Source organism: Argiope bruennichi, chromosome X2 (assembly GCF_947563725.1).
Source record: "Argiope bruennichi chromosome X2, qqArgBrue1.1, whole genome shotgun sequence".
In the NCBI taxonomy this organism is placed as follows: Eukaryota; Metazoa; Arthropoda; class Arachnida; order Araneae; family Araneidae; genus Argiope; species Argiope bruennichi.
This window is the reverse complement of record NC_079163.1, coordinates 23,449,332-23,473,446: the sequence shown is the minus strand read 5'-3', so window position 1 is coordinate 23,473,446 and position 24,115 is coordinate 23,449,332. Positions and strand designations below refer to the sequence as shown.

At 29.9% G+C, this 24,115-nt stretch overlaps 2 protein-coding genes across 10 annotated transcripts in view; one reads left to right on the top strand and one right to left on the bottom strand.

Annotated features, from left to right (window-relative positions):
- The window catches only part of LOC129960710 (leukocyte elastase inhibitor-like), a 58,749-nt gene extending 46,587 nt beyond the window's left edge, over nt 1-12,162 (top strand). For all 4 annotated transcript variants that reach the window (XM_056074277.1, XM_056074279.1, XM_056074275.1 and 1 more), the window contains exons 3-5: nt 148-464; nt 10,042-10,280; nt 11,746-12,162. In XM_056074277.1, coding sequence (XP_055930252.1) covers nt 148-464; nt 10,042-10,280; nt 11,746-12,095 — 906 coding nt within the window. In that variant the 3' untranslated portion in view covers nt 12,096-12,162. The remainder of the gene's footprint in view (nt 1-147; nt 465-10,041; nt 10,281-11,745) is intronic.
- Nucleotides 12,163-18,197: 6,035 nt separating this feature from the next.
- Nucleotides 18,198-24,115, bottom strand: part of LOC129960212 (long-chain-fatty-acid--CoA ligase 4-like) — an 82,816-nt gene continuing 76,898 nt past the window's right edge. For all 6 annotated transcript variants that reach the window (XM_056073450.1, XM_056073451.1, XM_056073449.1 and 3 more), the window contains exons 15-18: nt 23,356-23,430; nt 21,606-21,794; nt 20,198-20,473; nt 18,198-18,618 (exon numbers count right to left, since the gene is read on the bottom strand). In XM_056073450.1, coding sequence (XP_055929425.1) covers nt 18,437-18,618; nt 20,198-20,473; nt 21,606-21,794; nt 23,356-23,430 — 722 coding nt within the window. In that variant the 3' untranslated portion in view covers nt 18,198-18,436. The remainder of the gene's footprint in view (nt 18,619-20,197; nt 20,474-21,605; nt 21,795-23,355; nt 23,431-24,115) is intronic.

The following is a 24,115-nucleotide window of genomic DNA, read 5'->3' as shown; positions in this document are numbered from 1 at the left end:
TTTTTACCGAAAGTTGCAATTACATTATGAACTGTAAAACTACAACAAACAAAATTTGAAATAAATTAGTTATTATATTATCATTTCAAAATTAAAATGAAGCAATCCTATAAATGTATTTGACAATTTTTTTTTTATTTCGTTCAGATCCACGAGGCATTCGGACAACTTTGTAAAGATTTGACAGCTGACAACAGCCTGAGGGATTCTTTGGAAATTGCTAACGGTTTCTTCGTGCAGCAAAGTTCGAATATTTCTCGCTATTACGAAAACGCCTTACGATATATCTACGCTGCATCTTTGACAGAAGTGGATTTCAGGAACACATCTGCTTTAACTGCTGTCAATTCTTGGGTGCGGCAATCCACCAAGGGCAAGATACAAGCCGTTCTTCATAAGAGTCCTAGTCAGGCCACGAAAATGATGATCGTTAATGCTGTCCATTTCAGAAGCCAATGGAAATGGTTAAGTATACTTATTTTTAAATTTTAATTGGTAGACATATGAATTGTTGATAAAATTATATTTTTCGGAGTTACAAAGAAATAATAATGTAAAGTTCGTTATTTATAAATAATCCTGCTGTTTAAAAAAACCCGCAAACAGCATATTGTGTGACAATATACTATCAGCTCTAATGCATAAAGTAAAAAATAATTAAAAATATTTTTTTCATTTTCTTTGAAATGTATGTATTGCATAAATTGATTAATTTTCCAACAGATGGTTATTTCAATCTAGTGTCAAAGATGCGATTTGAAATTGAGAAGTTAGTTCAGAAGATATATGGTGTTAAACTTAACAGCATTGCCTCACTAAGATATTTAAAATATTTATTTTTGAACCGGTAAAAGATGAAATTTCTCAGCAATGTCAAGAGAAAGAACTTTTGACAAACGGTTTCTTAATTTCAGTTAAACTCTAATGCGATGGTGAGATTTCAGATTTCACTTTTTATGACTTGACAAGACATTCTAAGCCCTGGTGATCTAAGCATCCTATTTTTCTTCTTTCCTCCAAGACATTTTTGGGCCGCGGTGGCTTGGTGGTAAGGTTTCGGCTTCGGAATCGGAAGGGTTTAGGCTCCAGACCCGATTCCACAAAAAAACCATCGTGTAAGAGGGTCTGGTGTCCTTTAAATCCGTCGGGGTCAAACGTCCTCCCACTGGTGTGGTGTGGAAACTTGGAGAAGGGGTACCAGCTCAGTTGTCATCTTCGACTTCTGACCACGGTTCAGAATTACGAGGTCCGTCCCAAAATAGCTTTAGTGTTGCTTTAAAACGGGACGTTAATATAACTGAACTAAACTAAGCCATTTGCATGACGTAATAGTACTTCCCCTAAGTATGGCAACCATCTAATAGTCATCAGACTTGTTAGTGGTTGTCGTTACTGTGATTTTAAAGGACAGCTTACTTATCAGCAGTAGCGAGCCATGTTTTCATGATGCTAAAGATAAAAACAAATTTAATTCCTGCGGAATAACGCATTCTAATAAGCAGGAATGTTCTGTCCTTGACTTCCTTAGATATTTTCTCATTACCCATGACTTTCGTGTTTAGATTCGAATTCTAGTGAAGAAAGTCTAATATCCAATTTGAACCTATCCACTTTACCCGATTTCTTCCAAAATTCAAAGCAGATATCCCATATATAAAAATAGGATACAACATGCTAAATTTTATCCAAGCATCTTGTTGTGTTTTGAGGTAATACGTTTACCAATGCGCAAATAGATGGATCGACGGTGAATCAGCCCTTTTCCTGATTTGATCCAAAGTATGACACAGAACTACAATTTTGGCGAAAAACACTGTATTCTAAATTTCACCCACATAGCTCGTTGCGCTTTTAGGTTATCGCGTTTGCATGCGCATGGACGGATGGATAAACAGTCGAACTTCTATTTGACGGATTTGCTTCGAAATATGACACAACTCTAAAAATATAATACTAAGATCCTTTACCAAATTTCACTTGTTTAGTTCATTTCAGTTTTTCGAATTATTTTATTTATAAAGAGAGAGAAAGGATTCTAAAAATGTTTTTTTTCGAGAATAAGAAAGTTTGAAACTAATCGATTCATTAAAATATGTTGGTTGAATTAATTGGTGATAATAATACTTTGCTTTTCGTTGTGAGACTCAAAAAAGTAAAAATGTATTCAAAGAATCTTTAAAACATAAAATTCGACGTCCGTCCATGTCTTTATATCTTGTCTGTCTATTTATCGTCGTGAGATGGTTATATTTTACTCTCCAATTATTTATCCAGCGAATTCCAAGGGTTAGATGCCTATTTTCTACTAAATCCCGTTGTTTACATGAGTTAATGATATTATCTTTTACTATTACAGATTTGATTTATATCATGCTATTATCGGCTGGCATATAATGGCAGTTTGCTTCGCTTTAAAAATGGCCGAACTTATTTGCAAATATTACATAGAATTTTAAGAAAATTCGACAGTCAGAGAGTTAATATGCAGCATAATCATGAGAGATACATGCTATTATTTTTGGCGTCTCAAGAATACGTAAACGTGGGTCGAGAATGGAGACCGGGAGCTTAGGCACATTAGATTTCATCATAAGCTTTTAAGCAACTCTAGAAGTCTTATCTTTTACCCTCCTCCTTTCACACGCTTAGCAACAAGAACATCTCTTTCAATTCGCTCATTTCAACTTCACCATGGAAACGACTGCATTAAATCGATACGGCCGACAGAAAACCGTTTGTCGATTTTGTTCTCTCATCCGATTAAATTTGCGAGTTATAAAAGGGATTTTACGCGGCATTTAATTTATAAATGTATTTATTAATATGCATTTTTGTTAACATAATTTTAAATTTTAAATAGAATCACCTGCAGAAGACATAACTTTCACATCCTTTATTTGAAATATCAAATATTTCAGAAAATAATGCTGTAACGGGAGCTTCCATTACCTTCCAATTTGCAGCTAATTCTTTAAATTCTTTTATTTTTGGCATAATAGACAAAACAGTGGGCTGAAATAGGTAGACCAAAAAAATTAATTTATTGTAATAATAATTACTATTATTTATTACTTATTAATAGAAAATGCACTTTACAGAAGAAGCCCCATTACCGAGTGCATTACAAAATGAATAATATACAAAAAACTATAAATAATAAATAACAATAATATTATAAAGCATATTAAATATTTAATAAGCGTATACAGTCAATCTAAAAATAATAAAAACACACTAATTAAAAAGTTGTGAACCCTAAAAACATTAAAAATATGCGAGCGATTTAAAATTTAAATATATTTAACCTCAAAAATGTTGAAAACGTAGTGTGAATCCAAAAGCTGAATAAAATCAATATTATAAAGGATAAAAATTATAATCAATTCAAAAGACGAATATAATCGGAGATAAAAACAATAAAAAAAATAACAGAAGTTTAAAACTTGCAGACATGTGATTTTAAAAATGCCAAACGACACATTAAAAATATTACTATTAAAAAAAATTGTTTAAAATTTTATAATATTTATACAATGAGGATTTATCTACATAATTAAATTTGTCAAAAATGTTATTATATAAGCTGTTGACTCTAAACGTTCTGGACGGAACAGTAAAATGTATAGAGCTAAATTATATACACGAATAATATAATATTTGCCTGTAAATGATATTTTAATTCTTTTATCAATTTTAGATAAATTAATCGCACATGCATTCATATTGATGCATATACTTGATGTTTTCATTTCATCAATTATTTTGATAACACCCATATCATTTGTTATCCTTGTTTTAAGTAAAACGTGTTGCTTAGAATAAATGTTCATTTATATTAATTCAGTGCAGCTTAGAATAAATATATTTAAATATTATAAGGTATGCCTCCAAATGTGACCTCTTAAATCATATGCTTATGTAGAAAATTTGTTTACGGAAATAAAAATTTATCTATTGAAATAATAAAAATATGTGCCTAATGATATAATTTATATCTCTAGAAATAACAGTAATCATTTCCAACATTCTTTTCCCAATAGATAAATAGAGAAAATACTGATTTTCTCCATTTATCCAGTAGATTGGTACTTTGACATTTTGACTTAGATTTCGCCTTCATTATCTAACCATTGATACTTATCATAGTTGCGAAATCATCTTAAAATAGCCCTTATACTGCTTCAAAGCAGGTCATTAATGCAATTAATCTACTCCTTAGACACGGCGATCTAATTCTGCTATTTTCTCGTTTCAGGTGGTCATTAAATTCTTTCATAAAGTGTTCGTAAACATGTACTATATTTGAGCGTATTTTCATATATGCGTATCGACTCGAGCATTTCTGAACAATTACATCACAGAGATCAGTAAACTACTTTTATTTTAATTTTATAAGATAGAGCAGTTATTTTTCTTTGTAATTTGTACTCCTTCCCTTTCTCAGACGCACATTAAAAAAAAAAAAGAAGAACAATTTAACGGTAGAATTTTAATAGTGTAGCGAATGTAGGGGGGAATTGTAGAGTTAAACGATTCAACATCATTTTTTTTTTCAAGTAAGGAGTTTTTCTGAGATATACAACCACCGATTGTTTTATCCTCTGAATTTTTTCGTATAACACAATATCATGCATTTAATAATAATAAAAAATTTTACTAAGCATTTTATAACTTTTTCATCCATTCTAGTTTATCCAAAATTTCGTATATGTTAACAATTTTAAAGAAAAGATTACGTAGCAAATTTCATTTATCTAATTAGTTACATTTTTGAGTTATCGATTTTATACACACATGAATTTGAAAAACAGAAATCAATGTGGACGGTTTTTCTCCAAAATTTGAGGCAGATTTGCAAATTTGATGATGAAATCATACGTTTGGTGTTCATGTGCACATGAATTGAAAAACAAGTAAAAGACCGTTGAATAATTTTCAACAAAATTTGAAAAAAAAAAAAAATTCAAAATTTTTATCCAAAATTTTGTATATGTTAGCAATTTTAAAGAAAAGATTACATAGCAGATTTCATTTATCTAATGAGTTACATTTTTGAGTTATCGATTTTATACACACTTGAATTTTAAAAACAAACAATCAATGTGAATTGTTTTTCTCCAAAATTTGAGGCAGATTTGCAAATTTGATGATGAAATCATACGTTTGGTGTTCATGTGCACACGAATTGACAAACAAGTAAAAGACCGTTGAATAATTTTCACAAAAATTTGAAAAAAAAAAAAAAAAAAAAAAAAGCTGAAGTGGTCTTCCCAAAACTTTCTCGCACACACTCTAATAAATTAAAGAGCCAGAGCCAAACGCCAGAGAACGTCTTACTTGACATTGGCATACAATAGTTACAAAATATTTTTTGCTGTGAATTTAGCATTTTTACTGAATCTATCGCCTCATCCTGGGCAAGTTATTTGACAATTAATCCCTGACATGCGCTAATAGTATCCAAAAATCGAATTTGTGTTTTAGAAATGCTTTTCCGAAATGACTCAAACAAAAATTTGACCCAGACCTGTACTGGTAGTCACAAAATCCCACACCAAATTTGTTATATTTAAACTATTGCGTTATTGAAATATTGCGTTAACATGTTTCTGAAAGTACAGTCCGACAGACAATCAACCCATAGTTGGATTTGGCTCACAATGTGAAAGGTGTCTACATTATAGATTATAATTCTGTATACCAAATTTTATCTATTTAGCTCGATACGTTTTGTAATTATAGCGCTAATTTATATTCAAACAGCCGGTGAGACGGACTTTTTCTGAACATATGTTACTCAAAATTTGATATAAATCTGCAAATTTGGTGTTAAGACCTTATGCCAAATTTCAAATGTCTAGCTCAAAGCGTTATTGAATTATCTTTGTCACATACATACAGACAGACATTTTCCAAAAATGTGTTTCTCGAACTCAGGAAACGTGGAGATTCGTCAAAATCTCGAGTTCGAATTTTTTTGAATATTTTCACTAAACTACGTATATGAGCAAGTAAAAAGAAAGTAAGAAAATCAGCGGCCTGATTAATTTATTTAGTTTTATTTCCACAGGAAAAAAGGATTTTTCCATGTTTCCGATATCAGAACACAAAAAGGGTGTTTAAACCACATACATCCAAATGTAAATAAACATATGACTGATTAAAAAGGAAACTCAACTTCACTTCAGAAATCGATAGATTTTTTACTTTCTCTTACACGAAACAGATTAGTTTAGTTTAGTTATATTAACGTGCCGTTGTAAAGCAACACTAGGGCCATTTTGGGACGGACCTCGTAATTTTGAACCGCAGTCAGATGACGAGGACGACATCTGAGCTGCCACCCCCCTCTCCACACCACACCATACCAGCGGGATGACGTTTGGCATGACGGATTTAACGTGCAACAGACCCCCTTACACGACGGTTCTTCGGTGGAATCGGGTCTTGAACCTGAAACCCTACGGCTCACAAGCCGAGACCTTACCACCAGGCAACCGCGGCCTGCACGAAACAGAGGAAGCACTGTAATCGTCTAAAAATTCAAACTCAAGGATTTGACGAATCTTCATGTTTCAAACCACCCTGATTCCGAAAATTCTCTTTTTAGCATTATGTTTGTCTGTCTATCTGAATACGTTAACTCAAAAACTGTTTGAACTACACAAAGGGTGTATGTGCTAATGACCAAATTTATAGTTTAAAAAAATTTTTTTTGAACGAAACCCATTTATAAGAAGTCTATTGATTTGTCTGCTCAATTACAAGCGAACTCGATAACTCCAAAATACAAAGAGCTAGATGGATGAAATTCGGTACACAGATTCAAAATCTGCATTGCAGATATCTTTCAGAATTTGAGACAAATCCAACAAGAAGTTGACCATCTGTCTATCTATACTTCCCCAAGCTTGTAAATGCAATGCCTTACTCAATGAAATTCGTTATGTTATTTTACGATTACAATTGTAGTTTCACGCCAAAGTTTCTGTCAATCTGTCCGCAAAAAAGCGCCCGAAATACATATTTTCACGATAAATTCAATAAAAATGCAAGATTCCCACCTAAAAACTATCTTAAAATGATACTTTGAGTCATTATAAGGATACAAACTATCTTAAAAGATACTTTGTATCAATATAATGATACAAAGTATCATTATATTGATACAAAATATCTTTATAAGGATACAAAGTATCTTTATATTGATACAACGTATAATTTTATAGTTACAAAGTATCTTTATATTGATACAACGTATAATTTTATAGTTACAAAGTATCTTTATATTGATACAAAGTATAATTTTATTGTTACAAAGTATCATAATAATAATACGAATAATCATATAATGAAACAAAGTATGATATAATATATTTTGTATCAATATAATGATACAAAGTATGATTAATATATTTTGTATCAATATAATGATACAAAGTATAATATAATATATTTTGTATCAATATAAAGATACAAATTATCATTTAATATACTTAGTATCATTTATTGCTTTCCAGCTAAATTTTGTATTTCTGTTTTGTATTTGGCTTAAATATAATTTAATCTCATTTTCTCAGCCTCCGGATCAATAAAGGACTAAAATATCTGAAGAGCGGGGAGGGATTTTATTAAGATGCAATGGCTTAGGAATTACATAGAGTGAAGGTTGTCTTGGTTTCAAAGTGTACTTAAGATGCTTTAATGTGCATTCTCTTTTCGAAGGGAGGCTAATCCTGATTTATGCTGTATAAGTTTAAATCCACCATACGTCTAACTTTAATAACAACGAGAAGTTATTTTTTTCTTTATAAATAACAATTTTTAAAAGGTTTAGGATTCTAATTGTTGATAATCTCGTATTCTCTAGCTGATAATTGTAGCATTTATAACCATGCGTGTAGTTATTTTAAGCAAGATAAATAATTCTTAATTTGCATGCTAGAATGACGATCGGACATTGTAATTCGAGCAAAAAATATTTCAAGGATTGAAGGGAATTTAAAAAAGAATATGCCTTCATCACTGCCTTAAAAAAGAATATGAATTTCATTCTACAGATTATTCTATTTTAAATATTTACTTGGTTTTGTTATATTATATCGCATTGCAATTAAGTATTGATAATTATCGAACCTTATTTATATTTCAGATTTCTCATAAAAACTTGAAATATAAATTTATAGGAAACAATTTAGATATGAATTTGTTTATCGATATGAGAAACATTATTATATTGATTTTCATGAATATAATACTAGCGGGAGTGGTCTCTTCAAAACTTTCTTGCATATTCTCTAATAAAGGTTTTCCAAAGAAAATCCCAGAAAACTCCATGCACGGCATTGGCGAACAATAGTTATGAGATATTAATCTTTGACGTGAATTTAGCATTTCTAATTGTTTATCGTGTAATCCTTGGCGATGATTTTGGCGATTAACTGATATGCGGTTAATAGTATCCGAAAATCAAATCTGGATTTTAGACGTGGTTTAGAAACCGATTGCAATAAAAACTGACCCAGAACTATAATTGTGGTCACAAAATTACATATCAAATTTGATATATTTAAGTCATTGCATTTTTGAGTTATTGATTTTTCATATTTCTGAAAGTAAAGACCGACAGACCGTCAACCCCTTGTAGGATTTGGCACAAAATTTGTCTACATCATGGATGTTAAATCTGTGTACCGAATGTTATCCATCTAGCTCTCTTCGTTTTGTATTTTTTCTTTCTGTATTTAGGATTTTATTTCCTCGTGTATGGAGTATAAAAGAAACTGTATTGTAATTATTGAAAAATTTGACCTTCAAACTTTGACGAATATCTACATTTTAGCCTCCATGAATTTGAAAAAAAGTATTTTTGGAATTATACCTGTCTATCTATGAAAGAGATTTGAATGGATTAGAACTGGCAGTGTTTCAATAATATGTCATTTCTTATTTAACTCCCAGTTTCGTTAATTTTAAATTTTTATACTTTTTAGGGATTTTTTTGGGCATTAAATACAATTTTAGAATAATAATTCAGTTTTAGTTTTATTTACTTTTTTCCATTAACATTTCAAGACATTTTGATAATATTTTATTTTCTCTACATAGATGTAAATTTTTTATATTTTTCTTTCATTATTAACAGTAAGTAAAATAAAGAAACATTTATAATGACGATAAATAAGTTAGTCGCTTGAGATATCAAATTTATCTGGAACTGGGGTTAGAAAATTAGTATAATTGTATGTAACAGAAAATAACTTCATTTTAATTCTGTATTTAAGCAGTTAACAGCCATCGGAATCAACCATCAGTCGTGAGAAAATTTGAAGATGTAAACTATTGCAAACTATCATAACCAGTATAAACCAGTATAGATCAAGTAGTGCATTATCTAATTTCGATAAATATTTTTTGTTATTCCTCTGTGCGTTAAAATTTGAAATTGATTTTTAAAAAACGTATTTTTAAAAGTCTGTGTCGAACATTGATTATACTATAAGTAAATGTATTAGTATCAATAAATAATGTATAAGTAGCAGAAAATAATTACTGACTGCATTGCTTCGAAACTAATATTGAAATCTTGATGACTACAAAATGAATATTAATTTGAAAAAGACTCTTATCCTTTCCTTTAAGTCCACAATAAAATGAAAGCAAGAATTCCATTAATATGCAAATAGAAAGACTCTTAACTGTCGATCATGATGAGGTTTCATCATTCCTTTTATAAAATTTATTTTTGTAAATTATTGAATTTAAAAAATAAATAATCCACTTTCTACAAATGTTAAGATAATGATGTAGCTAAAAATAAATAATCCACTTTCTACAAATGATAAGATAATGATGTAGCTAGAAAATAAAGTTTCTTATATGATGTTCAAAAATGTTTGGCATAATATTTTCTTCTGGTTTAGGAATCGCTGCTAATATCCAAATATTCGACATTCATGCGATAACATAAGCTAAAGCAAATTCGAAACAATAAAACAAATCTATGTAAAATTTTAATCCTAATTTTCTGATTTCCTGTAGGCAGTTCAATCCTCAAGCCACTGAACCCAATGGATTTTTTTACGTGACACCCCATCATCGTGTTCAAGTGCCAATTATGTCTGGAAAGATGCTCGTTGCTCTTGGTCATAGCCCATCCATTTCAGCCAGTATCCTTGAACTGCCTTTTGTACAGCCACGTGTATCCATGTTCTTAATACTCCCAGACAATGCAAGAGGATTCCTTCAGCTAAATGCGACGTCTTTAAAATATCTTATAGGTAATGTTATCTTTTGTTTTATAGTAAAATATTGTATATGAAGCTTTTGTATAGAAAAGAAATGCATGGATGATATTTCTGTGACGGTTTTAATAGAGTAATAGGGCAAATAAATAATTATTCGTACTTTATATTTGGACAGTAAGTCAACAAGGTCAGAGGATGAGTAAGAAGGTCATTTCTCAATAACGTCCCCTACCTTTTTGATACTTTTTGTTCTGCTTTTCACATGCTTATGCATTCTATATGAGAATTGGATTTTTGACTAGGCATCTAATGCAATACAAATTCCGTGTATCTCATCATGCTTCAAACGTATTTGGTCGTTTTAGATCAGCTTGATCCATTTGTATACGCCTCAATGTGGAAGAGTACTATTTCCATATTGTGTGAAGTGTCCTAATAATTTAAACTCCTGAAAAAAAATCTTTCGACCAAAGAAAATGGAAGACGGCTCCCTGCTCCTGCTTTGGTGTAAGCTGCTGGCATGTGGCCATGTATAGACTTAAAGAAAAACGAAAAGAAAAAGGCATTATGAGAATCAAGTTTATTTCACATGATCACAGTATTCACACTCTATGGATGCGCGCACAGTAGTCATTTTTTTCTTTAGATCTATTTTTTTCGCAAAAATAAGGATAACTTTTAATTTACCTTGTACTATAAAAAGGAAAAATGACAAGAACATTTTTTTCAACGCATTGTCAAAAATTTATGTATTATCTCCTGTTCTTTCATATAAAGTCCCAAACATATAAGGACTGATATTATTAGCGTTCCAGATTGTTTTCATAAGGAGTTTATTCTATTTTTACGGTTTAAATGATTAGCAGTTTGAATTTTTTTAAAACCTTTAGATTTGATGAAAATTAAATAATAATTAAAAAAAAATGATCAATATATTTTCAAACATTATTTACTTTACTTTAATTTTAAATGCTTAAAATTCAAATTTTTCTGTTTAACATTTTTTTTTAATTTTACAAATCGATATTACACAAATATTATTATTATATAAAATTATGTTATTTATTCACTAAACGCAACATCAAATCTTAGTTATTCTAATGATTGTTAAGCCTTCATGCGAAATATTTATAACTATAAATAGCTTTCCATTGTTTTCACGAAACTGTGTTACGATATACTAGCCTTAATAATAAATATGAGTTGATTTCGTTCTAACTTTCCATTACACCCTAGGAATGCGATTGTGGATTTATGTAATGATATTTACTTATTTATAAATTTTTCTTAAGAGGGTCAGGGTAGGATATTTTTGCTTGATTTAATATACATCATATTCAAGAATCGCTGCAATAACGAAAAAAAGCGATCAAATACCAAAAGACAAAAAAAAAAAAAAAAAAAAACTACAGCTGATGAAATGAAATTAAAACCGAAAGCTTCTGGATACATCCAACCACACTAGTTACTCCAATAATTTTTTTTTTCATATTTTTAGGCACAATGCAGAAACAAGAAGTCAATATCCGTTTACCACGTTTCACAATTGACAGGAGTCCACAGCTGACTGGCTTACTGTGGACATTAGGAATCAAAGATATCTTCTCTCCGACTGAAGCAGATTTAAGAGGGATTTCGAATGGATTATTTGTGACAGATTTCATTCACAGAGCACTCATTCAAGTGGATGAAAAGGGAAGTCTAGCTAATGCTGCAACCGTGGCTTTAGCAGAAAGAATTGGACAAGCTGATGAACAATACTTTGAAGCTAATCGACCATTTATTTTTCTGGTAATGGACAAAAAATCAGGAGCTGTCTTATTTATTGGGCGCATTGCTAGCTTTTGAAAATATATTCTTTTCATTTGAACGGATTTTTCATACTTTTAATGTGTATTAAAAATAGAACTTGTGTTGTGACTTTTTCATTGCTAAGTTATTATATTGCATGTGTCTATTGTATGTAAGTTTTTATATCTTTCCTTTTATATATTAACTTATTTAATAAACTTATTACAAAAGATCTATATTATTAGTGCATAAATATGTTTGTTTTTTACTATGGGCCAACAAAGTTTTTAGATCATAGGGATCACAAATAAGAACAGAAGAAAGCTTGATTTGTATTGTTGAAAGCCGTTTATTTAATTTCACTAATTTCATACACTTATGAAAAAAACGTGATAAGACGTTTTTATTCCTCTCTAGCATCCCTCTAGAGGGAGGCACCTCTTATATGACAATTAGACGCTTCCGGCAATATGATTGATTGTTGCTTTTCTAGTTTCTGCATTAACAATCTCATTTTTAAGATCATTCGAATTCATGTATTTCAAATGCTGGAACATCCCAATTTCTCTTTCAAAGATAATGAAATTCCCTCTCTTTCTCAAAAACCACGAGATCCTGTGTTCTGAAGGAGTTGATATACAAAAGAGGACCTACTAGTTGATAGCTATTAAATAAATGTATACTCGGATATTTTTGTGAATATTAGAACCTCAGAAAACCTCCATATCCCCCAACCAATTTGGGTGACTTAGTTAATGAACAAAGTATTCATCTCGGGTATTCCTCAACCACGCTTAACGAAAGGGGGAAATTTTCATAGTAATATCCATACATCTAGGCGTCTACCTAGTTTCGTTAAACCAGCATTTGGTGTCTTTCCGTATTAATAGAGTTAAGGCTGAGGGATTGAATTATCTCCAAGTACAGTAGAATGCATCTCCAAGTAGTATTTCTACAAGTACAGTAGAATGAATATCTTATCTTGCAGCAACGTAACCCCACTGATTCCAGAAAAGATATCATTCCAATAAATGAAATTATGTTTCTAGAACTTACCAGCTTGTTCATGTTACGGATGTCACTATAAGGATTTGTAGGATGTGAAGTCTTTTGGACATTTGATTTTTATCTATTGACCACCTTTAAATATAATATTGAAAATGGCACATATTAAAATCATATAATTTTGTGCTTCAGAAAAACACAATTAAATATTCATATAAATTATCTCTCATGCTGTTACATGAAAATTGCACATTTCATGGTGTGATAACATATCACCTCGAATCTCTCCCTAATAACTAGATATTCGCCGAAATTTTTAAAAAATCATCGTATCTCATACCATCGTTTGACGATATGGATGAAAATTACTCGGTAAATTTTGTAAAAGTTTGCAATCCGTCATCTATTTGCATGAATTTCTTGGTTCGCGCCGTCTTCAAAATCTTTATTGTCATTTTCCTTTTCAGTATATGTGCATTTATTTTGTCGTTATTAAGAGTGAAGAGAACATGATTATACATATCTTTCCAAGACTTGTATTCTCTTCATTTCATTAATCTACTTCGAATCTATAACTAAATCCAAAATGTGAAATATGACCAACTGACTCATTTTAAAAACATAAATGGTTACGCCATTCGACTCTTCGTCTTAAAACATTGCCTGATTGTTAATCCATTATGCATTTTTTTTTTTAAATCTCAGAAACCTCAATTATTGTTCTGATGTTATGGCTATTTGCCGATTGCCAGTTGCGATAACTCTTGCTGTATTTGATGTACAACAAATAAGAGAACACAAATCAAATGCTGAGAAATTTTAAAAATATATTCGTTATGAAATATATAGGATCAAAACATAATATGATGACCGGAAAACTAAACAAAATAACCTGAAAAAGAAATTAAATTCCAAAGCTGGATCAAGAAAATTATTAAAAATATCATTTAAAAAGAGCTCGCGGCCAGAATTTCCCAAATAATGAATTTTATAAAGAGTTATAGTTTTTTTTTTATATTTTTCTTTGTCAAAAAAAAAATCCTAAATTGTAGTAACTGCGAAAATGAAAATAACATTCTGGCATTGTAAAATAAAGCAAAAAGTATTGTTCCGTTATTGCATGAAAAAGAATCGTACAAGAAATTATTTAACTATTCAAATCTTATAAAATGAAATTAAAATCATTTTATTTAATTGGATTTGAGTTGAGAAACGTAAATTAGAAAATATATTATGCAAATATTCTTGTAAGTTGGAATCTGCACTTTAGAATTAATGTATCAAAAGAAAATAACTTTGATAATCATTGTTTTAGCAATGGAAAATGATAATGTGATTTTGATGAAATTGTGGAGACACAGAAAATTATGCCATGAAATCAAGCAACACCTAGACAGCAGAAGTTTTTAATATTTATTAAATATATAAAATCTTTGGAACGAACACAAATATTCTTAAAAATATTAATAAATTAAATGTCAAAAACAATACTAAATAATTTAATTTATTAATTCAAAATAATAAGTTAGAAAACAGAAACATATTACATAATTTTATACGGCTATAAAACTATGAAAATAATCTGATTTTCGTCATTGCAGTGAAAAGTATTGTTGAAACACATAAGAAATCAATTTGTTAATAACAGGGGAAAATATTTTCCAATAATTAAATCAATGAATAGAAGATAATTTTTTTCATTTTAAAATGGTAAAAAATCATTCTTGCGATATATTATTTTAGGAAATAGGATGAAAAGACCCTAAATAATTGCTAAATTTTTAATTAAGTGAAAAGAATTAAAAAAACTTCTGGAACTTTAAAATATTGACAATGATTTTTCACTTATTTTGAAGGACACAAGTGATAAATTTCTGCAAAATCGGCCCCAAACTTTAGCTTTGTGTTAAAGACAAAGTTACATTCCTCTTATGTATGTAGATTCTTTTTACTTTTTTATATGATTCTTGCAAAAAATAAAAATGTAGGTAAAGTAAATATGTCTCACTGCTCACTGTATGCTTAAAGTAAAAAAAGTAAAGAGTGCAAAACCGTGCAAAATGCTTCACACATTCCCAGCTTAGCATTTAATAATGAATCAAATTTAATTCACACATTTAAATTTGATTCATTATTAAATGCTAAGCTGGGAGAAAACCATATGAAAACAAGTTAAAGGCGTATTTTGTTCTTAGTATATATATTAAAGGAGAAATATTTGTAATCAGGAGCTAGTTAGCCCACTTCAATTTGAAAAGAAATAGAATTTTATGAATTGCAAGAGGCTTAAAATATCTTTCGTTTAGCAACAGATGGCGCCACGACATGCTTGTAATGAAGAATAAAATTATATATAAGTTTAATCAAATATTCTTTTGACTTTCGGCTACTGAGAACTGAAAACATCCCAGCTCAGAGGAGAGAGGAAATGGCTTCCTCCTTTATTTTCCCCCCTGAAAATTCGAAAGAATAAATTCGATTATAATTTGCTTATAAAACAAGTTAGAACTATGGATTTTCGTAAATATGGTGAATTTATTGTTGTATACATCATTGCATTAATAATCGAATGTAATGATGTACTGATGTAACTTCTCTTAGAATTGGGGGGGGGGGGGGAGAACAGAAAAAAAAAGAATTTAATAGAATGTGCAAAAGATGTTATAGCATCTTTTGTTTGTTAATAGATGGCGCCCGGTATGTTTAAAAACGAAAGATAAAATTCAAAAATTCGTGGCTATACAATGGTATAAAACCAAATCAAGGTTTTTTTGTTTGTTTGTTTGGATTGTCAAAAAATGTATAGCAAACATTGTTTTATAATTAATTAACACTACTTTTCAACATAAGCATATTCTTGAATAATGGTTATCAATTAAAACTCAGGAGAAAATTGCGTGGGAAAAAAATAAAATAAAAGAGGCAACTTATATCACAGGCAACTTCTTTGGTGTTAATTTTACCATACAAAAATTAAAAATTCAGTGGAAAAAAAATCAAAATATATCCATTTTTTTGTTTCAAATTTTATGTGCTATCTAATAATAAAATAAAACGTTACTTTTATTATCAAGGGGGAGCAAATGTGAGGGAGAGAAATAAATCCATCGTAATTTATAAAATATTAAAGTGTGCATGCAGAAAAAGGCACTTATAAGCTATGTTTCAATAAACTAGCAGTTTTTAAAATAAAACTTACAGTAAAAGTGTTAATTATTTAAGTAATCTTGTAGGAAATTAATGTTTCTTTGTGTTACTACCAAACTATGTAGATAGGAGGTGCTCTGACTTCTGAAGTCAGTCAATCCAATTTCCAGCAATGTCGTAACCTCCAGAAAAATGCGAAATCAGCAGTGGTTTTCTGTACATATAGCTAATAGAATTGCTGCACATTAATGACTTATCAGCTGGTCGGTACTATATATCATGGGATTTTCTCAATACAACACATTCTTCAAATGAATGACAGAAATAAATCGAAATTATGGAGATACAACAAGCGCTGGCGTGCAGATAAACCATGACGTGATTATCAAAATCTTTCTTCACGAAAGTGAAAATCTCACCAGTGCGATGGTATTGCGGATAGTTTCGTGTAAACCAGGTTATTTCAGGCAAATCTTGCAAGAAAATTTACCATATAAAGTGGAGGTATTTCTAAAATTATATTATACTGAGAATATTCTTGAGTAAAAAAATTTCTTGCTTTCTCTTCCAAGAAAAATAATTGTTAACTTTTAAACCGGATAATTTATATATATTAAATGATTTCATGAAATGCAAGTAAAAACAGGTTTTTGTGGGGTTCCATTTTATTTTGCAAGTTCCAAACTCTTCCATCTAGAATGAAAGCATTATTTTGTAATATTGGTGCCGCAATTCATTGATTTTCCGAGAAACAATAAATTCAACTAACGAAATAGTTGACACTTTTTTTTTGGCTTGTTTTAGTTGAGGTGTACTAAGTTAAAACTAAAGTTTATTAGAATCTATCTTTATGGCGATAAGTATTAATACAAAAAAAAAAGCATTTAAGTATTTTATTTTTCAAATCAAAATATCAGAATACTAAGAAGATTTTAAGGTGAAATTCATCAACCTCGAACAATTAAAATCTTTAATATATTAACTCCAATTTTAATAATCATTAAATGCATAATGTGTTTTAACTGTGAGAATAGATTTCATTAAAGTGAGAGGATTAAGGAATTGTCAAAAAGTTTTATTTTTTAAATTGAGCTGTTGGAACACAATGAAAGTCGAAAGTCTTGCATTGTGCTCCAACTGTCCACGGATAAGGATATTACATCCATCCAAAATGTATAAAGTTTGTCTTCCGTTTTTAAAGCACTTATATAACGTGACATTTCGGTGTTTGATTATATGAAATTTTGTAATCTATTTTTTTTTCTTCTTTCTTCTTACTATGATGAGGTCAGAAATTTTACAAATCTTTCTTTAAAAAAAATCTTTGCATTTTCAGAACTGTGTTTTCACATCATCAATGAAATTTTGAATTCTTATTGCGTGGAGCCACCATGCAATTATCAAGATTAAAAAGTAGGCAATAATCTCTACTGTTTAGTAAATTGATAATTTTTTTATTTAAAATTTACATTTATTTAAACACAGAGACCCACGTTTGATTATATTTTTCTGAATTTAAGATTTTTGTTGATCGCATTGTAAGATATTTTGGTTTTAGTAAGAAATTTCATTTAAATTATGAAAAGCTTTAACAATTTGAGTAATTTAACATTAGCTACAATTACTTGCCCGACTTGGAGATCGAATTATAATTTAATTTGAATAAAAAAAATCTGCATCAAAATTCTAATTACTTAAGGATATATTTAGATAGACTCAATTATTTTAGGCATTTTATGTTCCTCTATGGATCGAAATATCAACGTAGGCCTTAAACAGAATGTATCGTATAATTAAGAGATGATTAAAGAGTTGATGTGTTTAGTAATATTCGTATGTTTTTGCCCAAGATTAGTATTGCTCTATTTAGTTCAAAACGAAATGACTGTACATCTGTACATAATATATAATATCTCTAAGTCCCTGACCATTTATTGTCCGAAGAATCTCTTCATTATATAATTATGTATTTGTTTTGTAGTCAGAAGAACGGATGGCACACAAAGATAAATAGAAAATATTTAATATCAAACAAATATACAAAAACAACTTTCAATATTTATATTTCCATGAACCACAAAACATAAAACTAGAGTGAATGGAGTTTCTAATAAGGTGCAGTAAAAGATGTCCATAATGAACTTTATAAATAACTTCAAAACCGAATCTTCTCAGCTCAAAAGTACTTTTAATGAAATAGTCTTTTTCTCCCATCCTAGAAAAGTGAACACATATTCAGCACAGGATCATGTAGATTTAGATGTACCATTTAAACTCGAATTATACATCTCATCTATGGAGTTCTGATAAAATTGTTCTATGAATTTCCTTCGAATTTTAAAAGCAGCTGTGACCAGACCCGATTCGGGTTGCCATTCTTCAGAGCACAGTTTCACCTTGGTCGGAATCTCTGTGCGCATTAGTTTGCCTAAAACACAAGAATGTTCTTTTAAAATATAGCTCTAAAGAAATTGAGTTCATATCAACACAATAAAAGATTTAAAAAGTTACTGATTGAGAATTAGGATGTGTGAAATATATTATGCAATAATTCCGAAGCTTTTAACTGAGGTTATAAACTAAACTATCTTCATACAATTTTTTTAGGGATACATTAATAAATTTAGATATAGACCTTAATAAAATTGTTCATAGTTAAGAATTAAAAAAAAAAACATCAGTTTTGTCACCGATATACATCAATTTATCAATGCATCTTTTCCAACGGAAATCGTCAGAACTTTAGGAAAATTGCATTTACAAGACAAACATTTTTAAATTTCAGCTTATCACACCCAAATCGGGACCAACCTCTCTTCAGAGAAACGAAGTTTTTTTTATTTCCTCTACAAAAAGAAAGCCTTCGCAGCGGCAAAAAGATTACATTCAACATTCTTTAACCTCGCCCTCAGCAGACAGATAATACTTTTTTTTTTTTTACTCAAAGTGCATCTTTATTTGTTTTGTTTTTTTTAGAACTTTTTCACGAACTAACTTTAAACTAAACTTAATAGAGTTTGGGATTATTAATACTATGCCATACGTATGTCTGGAAACCCCTTCAGTGTCTCGAGAATTTTTATTTTATGATTTTTTTTTATCATTTATCATTCTTTATTTTACGAAAATTATTCCAATTAATTATTTATTTTATGAAAATGAAAATTTGTGATCAAGGAAACTTCAAACAACCGCTTGCCAAAGAAGTCCTACTGGCACCAAACAAAAATATCTCGATCAGACGTGCGGACGGCATAGTGTTAATGAAAACTGGGCCAATCGAAAAATTCGTGTTCCATCAAGGACAGACACTTGTACACCACCAGTAACAAAAGTGCTTCTATACAGTACCAATTGACGAATCTGTGCTTAGAAGTTGATTTATTCTCTTCGATATTAGTTTTTTTTTTACCTTTTAACTATTCTGTGTTATCTGAAAGTTTTATGTAATAAACTTAATTATTTTAAAAGAGTTGGATGATGCCATAGCCATTTATTTTTGTAATGCTGCCCAAAAAAAGTTAGGTTTCACAAAAAAAATTGTTAAAAAAATCAATTTTTTTCCCGTAATCATTAGTATTATTAAGTTAAAGAGTATTTATTATTTATTATAAAGGTACAAGCATTACGTTTTGAACAAGGTGAAATTTATAATTTCATTTCGAAATAAAATCTGGAACTATCTGAATGGAACGGATTCTTTAAAAGCTTACCAAATTCTTTTGTACACCAATCATTTAAAAATTCCGATTTTAAAATTTGTTCAACATTATTGTAAATAAAACTTTTTTCAATTTCAATACAAAGCAGAGCCAGGAGCAATTGTGCGAAAAGAAATTTTTCATTTTATACATTTAAAACAAATTTATTGAAGATCCTAGAGATCCGAATTTCCAGATTTTCATGAACTAGAAGAACCGATTTAAAACAATTTTCATCTAAAATATTATTAATGTAGACTTTCTACATTTTTAGTTACAAATAGAGAGTTGACAAAAAAAGCTTACTTTTTTGGCCTTGCTCCATGATAGCTTTTGAAAAAGCAGCTATTACAGCAGGGTCAAAGCATAGTTTGTTCATCGGCATATCCTCTTTCCCGAGTTTTTTTGCCAAAGCTTTTAGTTGCTCAGTATTTGGAACCACCAAGGCTACCAAATAGTCATGCAAGCCGTTTCCAACGACGCAGATGTTATCAACCAATGGGCAAGTTTTGAGCTCAGCTTCTACCTTTCCAAGCGATATATACTCGCCATATTGCAATTTGACGAGGTCTTTTTTACGATCTACAAATGAAATAGAAAACTAAATGGCAATATCTGAACATTACAATTTATATATATTTATTGCGGAATTTGTATTCCTGGGTTATAAGAAGTGGTTTTGAAGGAGCAGCAAATTCATTAAAATGGTTCATTATTTTCACAAAACAAACATGAAACGACAATTGCTAGAATGCCCAAAATGCGATACTTTTAAGCGGAAGAACAGTACAATAAAATGTTCGCGAATAAAATGAAAAGGACAACATTTGGAGAATACTTAATTCAATAGACTAAATTTAATTAGATATAAGCAATTAAATGGGCCAGTTGAAATAAAGCTATATACATAAACAAGGAAAAAAAGGAAAATGTGCTTTGAATTTTTTTATTTTCAAGATTCCTTTTTAATAATAATTTTAAAATACCACAGTGAAATTTAAATCTATACAACTATTTAGCAAAATTTATTCTCATTATTATATGTACACAAAAAAAGTTTCAATAGTTCTGTATTTTAACTGCGTATGATTTTATACAGCACAAAGTACAGAAGCAGCAATCAAGATGTCCAGATTCAAATTTCTTAATGCCAATTTTTGCAGTTTTTGTTATGAAACAAAACATTTGATTCTTGCTGAAAGTTGGAATTAAGTTCAGAAAGAATTGAATAAAGCTAAATAATAAAATTATGAAGAAATTCTATTAAAATCTAGTGACATTAATAATTTCTCATGCATTTCGGAAAGTCAAGTTAAATGCTATTTAGTCACTGGTGACAATCTTTGTTAAGCTTACGTCCATATAACATTTTTTCAAAAAGAATGTAGCACGCTATGTAAGAAAATACAATGCACATACATGAAGAATTAAAAAGCCTTTAATTTGCAGAAAATAGAATAATATTACTATTACGCAAACAGTGTACAATAAAACTAGTTGTAACTTGCTTATTATAGAACAGTATAAACTAGTATAAAAGGAAACGCAAAGTAATTTCAGCACTCTGCGAATTACCAATATATACTCAAAATGTTTGATTGCGTCAGAATTTTATGAATTATCTTCACGCAAGTAGTAACAAGTCTCAGAAAAGTCTAATAAGAATTTCACTTCATGATAAACTTGTTTCCAGGTATCAAAAGAAAAGTCTTACCGATAATTTTAAATGTACCATCTGGATGAAGCTCCCCGATATCACCAGAATAGAACCATCGAATGCCATCTTCCTCTTTGAAACATTCTTTTGTTACGGCCTCGTTTTTGAAATATCCTGAAGAAACGCAATCACCACCAATGACAATTTCACCTCTTGGATATGGCTTGTCAGTTGCATGGTAGTTTCCTTTTCAACAAAGAAAAATATTACAAATTGCAATATACACAATTTAGCATTAATTGATTTGCATGAATGGAGAAAGTGGAAAGTTAGCCCATATCAGGAATTTATTTTTTACCATATAAAGCAAGAAATGAAATTTTTAAAGATAAATAACAAACAGAATAAAAATTTCAAAATGATAAACAACGAAATAACAAAATAGCCTACACAAATCATTTATAATTTTAATAAGTTCAATAAAATTACACTGAAAATAATTTGAGAAATTATGATTTTACGCAGTGTGATATTACCTATAATGGTCAATACATAAAGCCATATATAGCAGTTACCCACTGAAATGAATCTTTCCCATTTTTTGTAATAAAATATGCAGCGATTGCGATCTTTCCGTGATTAAGTTCTTTAAAATTAATATTCGAAAATGTTACTCAGTAAATTTTGATGGTAGTAATGCATATGGTGTAATTTCTCATGTTGCTTTTTTTAAATTATTTTATTTGATTGATTACTTATTTTAATTTTTCTTGCTTGAAGACGCGAAATGCTTTATTTTTATATTTTGAAAATAATGTAATAGCTAAAAAGGATCATGTCCGGCTAATAAGAAAAACATGCGCTGTCATTTTGATTATATGCACAAAAAACATCTGCGGTTTGATGATAGCCAAGAAAATTCCAGAATATAAGAAGCAAATGGCCAAAGCAATTAAATTTGATTAAAAAGGATGAACCTTTCTATATTTCTGTTGAGAAATTCATTTAATTATCTAAATGCTGATGAAATATATTAGTTTTTTTTCAAAATAATGACATTTTGTAAATTTATGTTGTGAAATCGTTCGATTAATAATTTGGTTTTGCAATCATTGTTAAGCTTTAAATTTAAAAAGGAAAAATACGTATCTTGTTTAGTTTAATTTTTAAATCTACATTCATCAAGACTATAGATTTTGACAGATCATTTATTGATATCCCATTTTTTAATATATATTTTGAAATTGTTTTTTTAAAAATTAAAATGTTTTTTAAATTGTCGATCACAAACAACTTATCTCTAAGAAGCAAATTAAAATGTTTATCTTGAGAAGAAATAATTTTGTTGTTATATCTAATGGCACTTGTCATAAACAAGCCCACTGACTTTAGAAGTCAATGATTTTAAGCCAAGGGTGCGTCACTTGTTTTTTCAGTACCGCCATCTAGGGACAAGAGTGCGACTTAGCTATACACACGTCACAACACTTTTTAAGGGGCGGACTTCATTTATGCTTTTCATTCACTCATCCACAGATCGTAATTTAGACCTGAATCAGAGAACGATCACTCCTGATCCCGGCCCTCCAGTGGTATTACTCTCGACATGGACTTTGTAACCACGACCGATTTATACGTGCGCCAGCCACCACACACACTAACAGTCTTAGGCCGGTGGGTTTGGAACTCGCAATCCAAGGAACGCGAATCCAACGCCCTACCAACCAGGCTATCCGGGCCCACAAATAATTTTGAAAATATCAAATAAAATTATTAATACATACAAAAAAGCTATATGTACACTCACCTTCAGGCCAATCAACAAGTCGAATGTAACAATTACTCAAAGGAGCTCCTACCCGTCCTGTGCTAAAGTCATTTACTGAAAGAAAAAAAAATGGGTTTATAATATTTTGCCTTAACCAGCCTTAAATGTACCTTCTATAAAATTTCAAGGTAATTTTAACATCCAATGCTAATAAAACTGATTCAAGTCCTGATTAAAAAAAAAAAAAAAAAAAAAAAAAAAACTTTTCATTCCATTCGATACATTTTATAAGGAAATTTTTACAACTATTATATATTTGATAAAATTTCGTCAATTATATGCAGTATTTTCTATACTGTATTAGTACAGAAATATGTCAACACGGAGAAGATTTCCAATAAAGCCTTTATTCTATTTTGAATGCTCAACAATTTGAAGAAAAAATGCAACCAATACGGCATGTTCCAAATAAAGATGGGACCATGGTTCTAGGGGCAGTATTCCACTTAAGGAAAATTTCAGATTTTTCTGGTAGATGGTTGTATGTAATAAAAAATCTAGGATAGAATACTTATTGGCAGTATGTTGAGTGGAACAGAAGTGATAAAACAAATAACGTCATGCCATGGATTTTCTGAACAGACTCGACAAGGAAAAATCCAACTTTTGTCGGCAGAAGATAGTGTTATGTTTTTCAGTCTAGCTTTACGATGCTGCAGTATTGGATATATCTGAGCAGACATGACATGCTCAGAGCAGGACAATCATATTTAGTTGTAAATGTCAAAACCGCTCTGCT